The following is a 12,992-nucleotide window of genomic DNA, read 5'->3' on the forward strand; positions in this document are numbered from 1 at the left end:
TAGGGGTATGGGTGGGTTGCGCTTCGGCGGGTGCGGTGTGGACTTGTTGGGCCGAAGGGCCTGTTTCCACACTGTAAGTAATCTAATCTAATCTAAGCTCCCACTCGGACATGCAGGTGCTTGGCCTCCTCCATCGCCAGACCATGGCAACACGACACCTGGAGGAAGAGCACCTCATCTTCCGCTTAGGAACCCTCCAACCACAAGGGATGAATGCAGATTTCTCCAGCTTCCTCATTTCCCATCCCCCCACCTTATCTCAGTCCCAACCCTCTGACTCAGCACCGCCTTCTTGACCTGCAATCTTCTTCCTGACCTCTCCGCCCCCACTCCCTTTCCGGCCTATCACCCTCACCTTAACCTCCTTTCACCTATCGCGCGTTCCCAACGCCCCTCCCCCAAGTCCCTCCTCCCTACCTTTTATCTTAGCCTGCTTGGCACACCCTCTTCATTCCTGAAGAAGGGCTTATGCCCGAAACGTCGATTCTCCTGCTCCTTGGATGCTGCCTGACCTGCTGCGCTTTTCCAGCAACACATTTTTCAGCTCTGATCTCCAGCATCTGCAGTCCTCACTTTCTCCTGGGCAATTTAGTATGACCAATTCACCGAACCTGCATATTTTTGGACTGTGGGAGGAAACCAGAGCACCCGGAGGAAACACATGCAGATATGGGGAGAATGTGCAAACTCCACACAGACAGTTGCCTGAGGTGGGAATTGAACCCGGGTCTCTGGCGCTGTGAGGCAGCAGTGCTAATCACTGTGCCACCGTGTCAAGCCTATGGATGAAAAGCAAGACAGAATTCCCATTCTCTATCACTAACCTGTAACAATTAGAAAATTGCCTTTGTGAAGTTCTGCGTAAGTGCAGAAAGATCAAACATGGAAGTGATGTACCCTCAGCCTAATGCTGTATTACTTCAACATTCACTTGCAAGTCTCATTAAGGCATAATGTCAATCTGAACAATTCACTCAAAGAGATTTTCCTTGGTCTCCCTTATGGAAGAAGAATTCAAAACCTTAAATTAGTAGCAATTCAAAAATGATCTAAACAGTGGAGGTATAATTTAACAAAGTGATTTTTCTAAAACAAATGTAGCCAATAACATAAGATGAAACTATTCCCATACTGAATGGTAACATTAGTTACCTAGCCTAAATGATTAAAAAAAGTTTCCGAATATCTAGAACATTCCAGTTACCTAGCAAATGACTAGAATATTTGGCAAGAGAACAAATTCCAAACAGTGCTGGATTTTCTAACAGTACGCCAAAAGGAAGGTTGATTATAACAGACACTAGGCAGTCAATTTTTTTTTCCCAGATTGAAGAAATACATCTAAAATAAAGCAATAAAAACAAAAGGGAATAAAAAAATACTAGATTTTCAGACTGCATTTCCTTACTTCCTAGCAGTGAATTACACCACAAACTAGGGGAACATTCCATTTTTTATAAATGTTCCAAAAATTAAATAGTAGAACCGAATTATATTTTATGTTCCTTTTAGGAATATCGTTTTACATTATGAAAGTGTCAGAGTGCAAATAAAGTGATCCCTTCAATAAACTTAACGATAACATCTAAATATTATCCTTACGTCTAGTATGTTCTCAGCAAGGAGAAAAACACTTTTTTCAAAAAAATTAAGTTATTCTATATAAAATTTATTAATATGCATATCTATACATAAATTCTGAAAAGATTTTGGTTGTTTAGCTAGCAACCTTGTACCCGCCATACACTTCTAACAAGTAATAATGTTTTTCCAGTAAAAATAGACTGCATTAATCAGATTTGTCTCAAGATATTTTAAAGCCAGAGATTTCCACACATTCAATTCCTGCTTGCTAAGTTTCATTTCAGACATTGCTACTCTGAAGTAGTCTGTAAACAAATCTTGTTGTGGACCTTACCATATTAGAACATCACTATATTTAGGATAAATCAGAAGTTTTAGAAACCTTTAAAATATAAAGTGTAACTGAAACACATGCAAGCGTAAAGTAATTTAAGTTACAATGCAATTTATGTTACAAAAACAGTAAGCCTTGATGGCATTACCATTCTCTTAAAATGAATTTCATGCTTTCATAAAGCAAGTAGTTGTACATTACAAATCATCAGATAGTAAAGTAAAAAACTCAAGATAGACCATAATCTAATAGTCTAAAATTGAAGTGAGAATCCAACAAAAAGATCTTCTCAGTTACAAATGGAGGACACTGTCAAAGTACAGTAAAAAGCGACTATTCACTCACACCCAAAATTAGTACAAGATCACGATCGTGCAATAATATTCTGAGCCTGCTCATTGCACAGAATCAGAGTATCTGTAAGTGGCCTTAGGAAGCAATAGATCCCAATAATTAAATCAGTGCTTATATAATGGAGTTTAGTGTTCTCCCATAATCAGAAGACAATAGTTAAAACTTTCATCTGCCTTATACAAAAAATACTTGATGCCAGATGGACCTGAGGGCAGCTTTTCCACACAGAGGGTGGTGCATATATGGAACAAGCTGCCAGAAGACATGGTCTAGATGGGTGTAATTACATTTACAAGACATTTGGGCAGATACAGGGATAGGAAAGGTTGAGAGAGATATGGACCAAATGCAGGCAAATGGGACTCGTTAATTTAATAATTGTGGTCGGCATGGACAAGTTGGGTCAAAGGACCTGTTTCCATACTGTATGACTCTACAACTGTTGAAAGAGACTTCAAGAATGGCACCTGACGTGATACCTTATTCTTTTGTGCGATGAGAAATACCAAAGTACAGTTGCCAGCATAAAGTTGTTTGACAAGCATAAATGAAGTTCAGAAGGTTTATGATCAGTACTCAAAAGCCTGGAAACACAGCTTTAAACTAGTTACTTGTCATTCAAATTAAGCTTCAGCCCCATTATATATGGAGTACTGCTGGAAAGCTATGAAACAGATAATAAACCTACATCAATATGTGCAGTGATCACAGAGAAGGCATAACAAAAAGGTTGAAAGCGTACTAATTAAACTATTTGATATATTAAATTGATACAGATTTCAGATCTCCAAAATTCACAGTACATAATCTCTATGTAATCACTACAGTTTTTCTACTCAAATATGCCTCATGAGTACAAGCTGACGAGATTTGAGCTTCCAATTTTGCATTTCATTATATTGCACTAACCAGGAAAGTGGTTTTAATCAGCACAGGGCACCCATTAGAGAACATACAAAATGATTATCTAACATAAAAGGTCACCCTGGCTTGGTGTTGTATTAAAATATACCTAATTGAGACACGAAATCAATTATTTGCCTGACTAGCTCTCAGTGAAGATCAATCTATTCCAGCTCATATTTCAACACGCAGAAACATTGCCAGCCCAACCTAAGTTATACCACGTTCGCCAAATATCGAGTGTTATGGGTGTATTTCATACAATTAACGAGAAGCGCAGTTTGCGCCTAAGATATTTCCCAAACAAAATTGTATATACAGTACACACTCCATAGTTTCGTACCTGTGCTGCCAGCCCTGGATCAGATTGGTGTACTTGCTGAGTAAACCCTCCACAACCTTGCCAGCTTCCGGATGATGGTGGTGGTGGTTCTGCTGCTCCTCACGGACAATCCGCATCGAATCCGCGGTTGGAGCTGCTGAGGTTGGGCTGCTGCAATTGCTCTTCGCCCTGTCCTGGGTGTTTGCTTTCAGCACCAATGATCCCCTTTCCCCTGGAGAAACAGAGTGCCTTCTCCCACCACCACCACCACCGCCGCCGCCACCGCCACCAGCTGCAGCAGCAGCAGCGCCGCCAGGAACCACTTTCTCAGTGTTAAACATTTACCTCGACAAACGCTGGCTGTCGTTTTCCTTTAAGAAGAAAGGGTAAAAGGGGGAGGGGATGGGTTATAAACAACAACGCGAAAATGAACTGTGACGGACAGACAGGACGGAGTTTGCACCGCGGCGGCGGCCAGGACATGCAGCAGCGCGCGGCACCGGGCACGGCAGAGGTGGGCGGGGTGGGTCGCGCGCGTTCAATGGAACATTCCGAATAACGAACGTCCAGCGCTCGAGCCCTACACGGTCCGAAGGTGTCAGGCAATCGAGGGAAAACACTCGCTGCTGCCGCCGCCGCCGCTCTGTCAGTGAGTCAGCCGACGGGACAACTCCCCTCCCCACCCCACCCCACCCCCTTTCTGTCAGGTAGTCGCTACGAGTCCCTCCCTCATCAAATCTGCTGACTTCTCGCTGCCAGTGACGTGGTGCCCCGTTTCGGTGGCGCTTACGCGTTCGGGAGACGTCTTGCCTGGTACTCCCCCCCCCTTACCGATCAGTCACAGATGGGGAGGGCGGGAAAGGGGTCTCCCTCTCAAGTACGCGTAATGCGAGTCCTGGCAAGGGGACAGTTCTCCTCTGCCCTGTCACAGTGCCCGGGGTGTGTTGTGTTGGGTGGCCTTGACTTCCTCGTGATCCTCTCTCTGTAACAGTCCTCAGAAGCCCTTCCCATTCCGTACTTTACCCTGGAATTCCTGGAGACACTAACTCTCTCTCTCCCGTCCCCTTGGCTGGAGCTCGCGCGCGATTGCGTAACGCGAGCACGTGCATGTGGACGTCTACGCGCGAGCAGCGCAGTCCCCTCCCAAACTTCAGAAATCACACAACGCCAGGTTATAGTCCAACAAGATTAACTGGAAGCAAAGTAGTTTTCGGAGCGCCGCTCCTTCATCAGGTGGTTGTGGCCTCCAATTAAACCTGTTGGACTATAACCTGGTGTTGTGTGCTTTTTAACTTTGTACACCCCAGTCCAACACCGGCATCTCCAAATCATAACTACCCTCCCAAACTGGCTTTGTAAGAGTGGCCAGCTGCATGTCTTTTTAAATGTCCAAATAGTGAACGGCTTTACTACTTCGGCATTATGAGCGACCCCATAAATAAGTCATATCAAAACTTTTTAACGTTTTTGGAGGAAGTAGTTTGTTGTTCCCATAAAATTGTGGTTTATGTCCAACCAACCAACTTTTCTCAATTTACAAATTTCGACTCAGTATTGTGATAAGTAGAGCAAATCGCGACGATTTGTGGTAATTAAAGTTTGGTTCAAGAAAGTGGACTGTGACCCTCTTCAAGCGATTGGGGATGGTCAGCCTAGCATGATGCCCATATCCTAAAAGTGAATAAAAATGTGCTTGAATGTAACCTTTGCCTCCAGCATTATATTTGGTTATCAAAGTTAGGAATATTTTGAGAACCTAAGTAAGTAGGAATTGACTACTTCCCCATTCAAAAAGGTGTTGGTGGAATGTCCCCACCAAATGTACTTTTCCACCATATCCTCATTTTCTTGAATCATGTGATACCTTAGAATCTAAAGATCTCTGTCTGGAGCATATTCATTAATCAAGCATCCATCCTTTTATGGGATAGAGCATTGCAAAGGCTCAACCTCTCTTTTGTTAAGAAATGTCTCCTCACCCCAGTCTCAAATGGCTGAACCTTATACTATGATTACAGTCTTTAACGCTAGGCACTCCATCAACTGGAGGTGGACTTTTTGCATTTGTCCCATCCAGTTCTTTAGGTTATTTTTAACAGCAAATGAAATAGCCTCTCATTGTGTAAAATTTTAATGAACTTAAACATGTCAAACTCTAACTAGTGAAACTGACAAACTGGAAGGTTTTAATCAGTGAAGTGCAGGAATTACATCATGTCCATGAGAGATTGCTGTTCAAAGCACTTTTCTTTCAACGAGGCAATTGATTTCCAATTTTTTGGAAGTTCTTTCACTTGTCTTACTCTTCACTCACTTTACCTTCCACTTTTCTGCTGCTTTCACACAGTCAGTTTATGTAATATCTGATGAGAAGCAAGTGCAATACACAACAAAGATTGAGGGGGTGAAGACTAAGGAGCTGGAAAGAGGCAAGGTCAGGATCTACTTGCAGAGAATCAACAGGTCTGAACACTTCTAGCTAAGAAGAGTAAGATTTTCATGGTAGGTTGCTGCTGACATCTGTAATCTCGAATAAGAAAAATGGACTAGGTGGGTATGTATTGCCAGTAACTGACACTTCTGCACTGGGCCACTGCCTCTCACTAAGTTGTGTACTCTCCCCCTGCAAGGAGAAAACAGAAAGATGTGATCACTGGTGATGACTCGTATGGATATGAACATTGTGAAGAATTGCTGTGATGAATGGATATGAGAGGGCAATCGGCTGAGGATGAATGTGACTGATGTCTGTTCAGTTTAGGATGTGAAATGTCTTTAGAAAAAGGAATGAATGGAGTTGCAAGATGTGATAACCTGAAAAGCTCTATACAAGAGAATGCTGAAAAGTTCAGAGTGTGGAATTTAACATTGAAAATATTGTGTCATTGTCTTTATCAAACTTTACCTATAGTCCTTAAACCTTGTGGTGCTCTGTCTCCAAGTTGGAAACGTGACACTGTTGCTGTTAACTACTTCCTATCCATGTGTGATTTTTGGAGAGATCTTCTTCCTTCTGTCCCTTATATTACACTCGACTGCAGCCCCTAAGAACTCCTTAGTATAAGTAAGAGTGAGAGACACACTGAAGAGCTTTCTCAGGTCTTGAATTCTAGAGTTACTGCAGCCTCCAAAATTCAAGTGCTGGTAAGTTCTTGTAACTACTGCTCTGGGCCCTATAATTAGAAGTCCTTCTTTTGACAGAATGGACACATCATCATATCTGTCCTTAATTCCAGAGGCTAGATCGTAATTCTGTGGGTGAATTAAATACATGGGATTTCATGCAAAATAAGCAGGTTCTGTTGTGGAGAAAATATAGAGAACCACCAGGAGACGCAGAGAGTTCTTCAAGAAGTAGGTCTTTTATTTGCAAACAAAAAACTGTAACATTGAGAAAGCAGATTCTCGAATGCCCACGAACCTCAGGGTCCATGGATTTTTATTTTTTTTATCATGTTTCTGTTAACTTATCAGCATGTACAACTATATTAATCAAAGTACCTCACTCTAGCTACACAATAAACCAGTGATGTTAATTCCCATTATCTCTTTAGTTGTACATTCTACTTAATGTTATTCTAATGTCACGGTTAGATATTTATTGCTAAATGTGCTACAGTGATCTTTCCATCCCACACTAACCTGGTATGATAGATATTTAGCTATTCCATCTGTTACAATAGTCTGCTGTCTCAAGCTGACTCTACTAACTATTAATTAGATATTTTAATGTCATGTCCCAAATATTTATTGTCCCAATCCTGTCATAATAACACTTAACAGAGAAACTTGCTTTATTACTTGTGTTTTCTCATCTCGCCATAGTGACCTTTCAGCCTTAACTTTACTCTGCTAATTGGTGTAAGAATGTTCCACTATGGTTATCCCATCCTGCCTTCCACAGAACACAGGTTGCCAGTGGTCTTCATGCTTTAACCCTTCCTATACTTTCATGTTCTTTATTTTCCATAGTTCCCAACCAGAAAGTTATTGTTTCTTTCTGGCAGGGATTAAATCCAAAGTTTTCTGCACAGTGAATGGGGAAAATTATGTTTCCCTGGAATATTGGAGGCTGAGGGATGACCTTTATAGAGGTTTATAAAATCATGACGGGCATGGATAGGGTAAATAAACAAGGTCTTTTCCTTGGGTTGGGGGAGTCCAGAACTAGAGGACATAGGTTTAGGGTGAGAAGGAAAATTTATAAAAGGGACCTAAGGAGCAACATTTTCATGCAGAGAATGCTGCATGTATGGAGTGAGCTGCCAGAGGGAGTGGTGGAGGCTGGTACAATTACAACATTTAAAAGGCATCTGTGTGGGTACATGAATAAGAAGAGTTGAGAGGGATATGGGCCAAGTACTGGCAAATTGGACAAGATTAATTTAGGATATCTGTTGCCAAGGACAAGTTGGACTAAAGGATCTGTTTCCATGCTGTACATCTCTATGACTCTTTCCTGATGAAGGGCTTTTCCTGCTCCTCAGATGCTGCCTGAACTGCTGTGCTTTTCCAGCACCACTCTACTCCAGAATCTAGTTTCCAGCGTCTGCAGTCATTGTTTTTATATCTAAGACTCTGGCTGAACAGGGTAAACAGAGGAAGAATGTTCCTGAAGATCAAGGATTGGAGTCTAGAATCAGTGGGCACAGTTTAAGATAGTGGATAGGCAATTTAGAACTGAGATGAGAAATTTCTTCACCCAGAGAGTGGGTGAACTTGTGGAATTCTCTTCCACAGAAAGTGGTTGAAATCAAAGCATAGAATATTTTCAAGGAGATATAATTATTAGGGCTAAACAGATTGATCGGTATGAAGAGAAAGCATAAACAGTACAAGTTGGATTACTAGTCATGATCATATCAAATGACTCAAAGAGCAAAATGCCTTATTCCTGCTTCTATGTTTCTACATGGTACTTTTCTAATCGATTTCTCTCAAACTGAGGGATAAATGTAATGAACCTTCGATTACGTCCCAAATATAACAGACATGTTTAATCAACTTGTTCGGACATGTTATGACACACCTCTGAAGTAGATGGGACTGGAACCAGAACTTCTTCCCCAAAGGTAGGGACACTGCCACTGCACCACAAGATTCCTCTAAAATAAGTATATTCTGTAGTGATCAAAACTGTGACAGAGCTTCAAGTGTGGTCTTTTCAAAACGCTATGTAATTTTAGTAAAACCTGTTTATTTTATACTCTGCCTGGGTAACAAAGGCCAAGATATCATGACACGAAGCTGTGTGGGAAGATAAGCTGTGAGGAGGATGTAAAATGCTCAGTGTGATTTGGATTATGCAGGAAGGATGTTCCCAATGACTGGGGAGTCCAGAACCAGGAGTCATAGTTTATGGGCATGGGGTAAACCATTTTAGGACCAAAGTGAAAAGAAATCTCTTCACCAGAAAGTGGTAAGCCTGTGAAATTCACTGCCACAGAAAGCAGTCAAGGCCAAAACATTTCAAGAAGGAGTTGAATATAGCAGTTAGGACTAAAGGATATGAAGGAGTAACAAGAACAGGCTTTTGAGTTGAATGATAAGGAATGATGGAGCAGGCTCAGAGGGCTGAATGGCCTAATTCTGCTTCTACTTTCGATGTTTCTATTCTTAGTTTCCTTCGTTCACAGTACCCGCAGGTTAACTTTTCCAAGAAACCTATGTATATTCAACCAAATCTTTCCACATTATCTAGTTTCTCACCTTTAAAAGCATTGTGCTTTTTCATTTTCCTTTTCAAATTCAATAATGTTATACCATTACATTGTGCTTTTTGCTTCCCTTTTGTCCAGTTACTGAATCAATCATTGTGTACCTGTTATTCTAACAGATTGTAAATTGCTAAGGTCTGAGCACTGATTCTTGTGGCATCCCACTAGTACCATCCAGAAAAAAATCATTTGTAACAATTCTTTGTTTTCTGCCTTTGAACCAATCTTCAATCCATATTACCCCATCTCCTAAATCCTAAACTTGTGTAACAATCTTATGTCGCATCTGATTGAATATCTCCTGAAAATTCAAATGAGTCGTTCTCCCTGTTTACATGCACTCTCAAAACACTCATACATTTCTTGAACATGGTTTCCCTTTGTTGGTCTTGCTAAATTTTGATTTTTCAAGTAGCCTGTTACTGCATCTTCAATAATCAAGTGCAGCATTTTCCTTGCAACTGATGTCTTTGGTTCTCTCCCTTCCCTTCATTCAAGGGCAGTTTTTCAACTCATTCTTCCAATCAATAATTGAGAAAATTCTGGAAGAACAATATCAAGCATCCGCTATATCTGCAGCACCACTTTTAAAGCCTACTGTGCAGGACATTTCTAAGCTATTAAAGCCATTGATTTATCCACTACGTTTTCTTTATTAACGTTAATTTCTTTTTGAGATCCTCACTTTCATTTAACCATTGGTTCCTCACAATTTTCACTATATTCTTTGTGTCTTCTACTGTGAAGATGGGCGGATAATATTTGTGTAAGTATTTTTGCAGTGTCCTCCTTCCCCTTCATTATTTCAGCTGTCAATGCCTCAAAGGCACAGTTTCCCAAATTGAATGCCGGGACTCCCATAGGTTGTGAACTCGAATTCTGGGGTCACAAGCCCCAAGAACTGCATTGAGTGCTGTAGAGCTCCGCCCGAGTATGAAAGGCTGTCACAGGTTTCTCACTACAGCCCCACCAACTCTCACAGGTCTGGATTCATGACCATTTTCAAACAGCAGAATAATTAGGTCATCATGGGAAAGCATTTGAAAAGCACTGTTGTTCATTTTTATTAATGCCTTCCTATTTTACAGCTAAAAGCTCTATTTCCTATTTTTGTAGCTCTTGCTAATTTACTCTCCCTCTTTGCAAATTTCTTCCTTTATGAATTTCTTCCAGTCCTTAAGCTTACTAATATTTTTAGTGTCATTGTAAGCTTCTTGTTATAATCTAATTATGACTGTATTTTATTCTCATTAGTCATGATGTTACCACTTTCTCAGTGGAGATTTTATGCTCAAAGATATATATGTTTGTTGAGATTTTTTAAAAAACTTTGGTATCAATATGCTTTCTTCCACATTGGGGAGTATTGAACTTTAATGTCTGCTAATGTTTTTCACAAATCAATGACTAGCTTGAAAGCAAATGAGTGCTCTCACTCAAAGTCAAACTTGCAACAGAGAGCATCTGAAATAGCTATGAATGAACTAAAAGTTTTTTTTCAGAAAACTGACTCCTGAATATAGGAAAAGGATTTGATGATTATGCTTAGGTGGAGTCAGGTGTAGTTATGAGTTAGTTGTAAGTGTGTGGTGCTGTTGGCAGCTATGCCTCACATTTAAGAATATATAATTATGATGTCTATATTCTTCTAGAATCCAGTGAATCTAGCTGGATAAAAAAAAAGTTGGTAAAGTACATTATTCACAAGCAACTCAACAATATATGTAATTACTTTATTGTTCTAAGTAAGTAACAATATATAATAATCTTATCTATGTGGTGATCTAATTAGGATTTTAATTGGCTAAATATTTAAAATTTTATTTGTACTATTATTTAATTATGATAAATTATCACAATTTAGATTCAAAGTACACATTATATTTTATTCTTTGGACATGGGATTTGGAATCACTGGCAAGGCCAACATTTCTGCCAATACCCAATTACCCTTGAACTGAATGGTTTGCTAGCCCATTTCAGAAACCAGTTGGTAGTCAATGCATTGTAGATCGACAGTCATATGTCAACCAGACAAGGTAAGGATGGTTGGTTTCCTTCCCTAAGGATATTAGTAAACCAAATGGGTTTTAAGAACTATTGATTGCAGTTTCATGGCATTAATTGAATTTAAATTCCTCCAGCTGTTGTGGAGGGATTTCAGCCTCTGTCCCCAATATTAGTCTAGTCCTCTGGTTTATTAGTCTAGTGACAGTACTACAAAACTATCATTTCCTCCTAACAGTTTCCTAAAGAGGTGATGAAGAGCCCCTTTATTGAAGTGGTAATGCTACTACGATGCTGTTAGGTAGGAAATTACAATATATTCTTCCCAGCAACAATAAAGACACTACAATACATGTCAAAATGAGCATACCATCAACAAATGGCATGACCACAATATTTATATTTTTGTCTTTCTTCATAATACAAGTTGTAAGTAATGGAGGCGCTGCTGTTGTTGCACTGCATCCTCAAAATTATACTGTAAACAATAGTACACTTGTGGTCCAGGTGATATTGACTTCACTGATCAAACAAACTCCATCGTGAATGATATAAAGCTGTTTGGGCATTGTTGTAGCTGCACCCATCAAGGTGGGTTGTGAATATTCCACTGCATCACTGATGTATCTTTATAAGTATTGAGTAGAGTTGAAAGGAGATGAGATAATATAAAGTATAAAACCTCTGCCCTGTCCTGCCCCTGTGTCACACTGTGCGTATGGTTAAAAAAATGTACATTTGAAATATTAGGAGAGAGCATTTTACTGAATGATTTATGCTGGAGACTAAATCTAGAAAGTAGGAACAGTAATAAAATGACAAATAAATATTTTGACAAAATTGAAAGACACATGGAATTCGTATATCTAAACTGCTTTCGTTTTTATAAACTGAACACTGACAATATTGCTGTCCACTCGTTTGGGTAATGTAATTGACACAATGGTAGCATGCTTGCCTCTTAGTCTGAAGATTGAAGATAATTGCCCTGCTTCAGGAATTTGAGCATATAATCTAATCTATAATAAAATCTTCATCCTGCAATCCAGTTTGGGAGATCTTTCTTTCAGATAAGGCATTACCAAAATTGAATAGTATTCAAAGATGAGGCCTTATCCTGGTCTCCTAACCAAAATTTAGTTCTCAATTAATATCACCTCTCTTCTAGAAGGTGAACTGAAGCACCACGAAAGGGATCAACCTAGGATTAGTTGGATAACAGATGTTACAGTGGTTGCAGATGAGCTACAGTGGGTTTGTAAGGTTAATACACGAAAGACAAGAGTAGCATTCTATGAAAGCAGATCTCCTTGCAGATGCAGCAACAAACAGCAGGAGCACAATTACCATCAAAATAGATTATATGGTTATTTCGGTTTTGGATTGTCTTTGTTCAGAAGTTATGAGTTTTATTAAAACCCATTTATCAGATGTTGTTTTCGGTAAAGAGAATTAACTTCTGACAGGTATTTATACAATCATAGTACATTTTCAGTATTATTTTTGAATGTTTTCAAAAGGTCTCTGTCCGCTTTAAATTTTGTATATCTGCATTGGAAATGCTTAATGCTGACACTGTTAAAATGTTCCAACCCCCCCTGCATAATGCCCCATCCTTCATTTGCTAGACAGAGAATTATTTGCCAGAGATAGTCACATCCCAGCTCCATTCCTTTCTAGAGTTGAAAAGTGACGCTGGAAAAGCACAGCAGGTCAGGCAGCATCCAAGGAGCAGGAGAATTGGCGTTTCGGGCATAAGCCCTTTATCAGG

At 39.9% G+C, this 12,992-nt stretch overlaps 1 protein-coding gene across 4 annotated transcripts in view; it reads right to left on the minus strand.

Moving 5' to 3' along the window:
* osbpl10b (oxysterol binding protein-like 10b) overlaps positions 1-4,594 on the minus strand; it is a 256,531-nt gene extending 251,937 nt beyond the window's left edge. For 2 of the 4 annotated variants that reach the window (XR_011955038.1, XM_072560690.1), the window contains exons 1-2: positions 4,329-4,594; positions 3,519-3,868 (exon numbers count right to left, since the gene is read on the minus strand). Coding sequence is in view for 3 of the 4 variants with exons in the window: in XM_072560690.1 (XP_072416791.1) it covers positions 3,519-3,838 (320 nt within the window). In the remaining variant the exon portion in view is untranslated. Of the gene's footprint in view, positions 1-3,518; positions 4,125-4,328 lie in introns of those variants that run through there. The other 2 variants (XM_072560692.1, XM_072560691.1) reach the window with 2 other exon arrangements.
* Between the last annotated feature and the right edge of the window lie 8,398 nt (positions 4,595-12,992).

The sequence above is a fragment of the Chiloscyllium punctatum genome, chromosome 41 (assembly GCF_047496795.1).
Source record: "Chiloscyllium punctatum isolate Juve2018m chromosome 41, sChiPun1.3, whole genome shotgun sequence".
NCBI classification, from domain to species: Eukaryota; Metazoa; Chordata; class Chondrichthyes; order Orectolobiformes; family Hemiscylliidae; genus Chiloscyllium; species Chiloscyllium punctatum.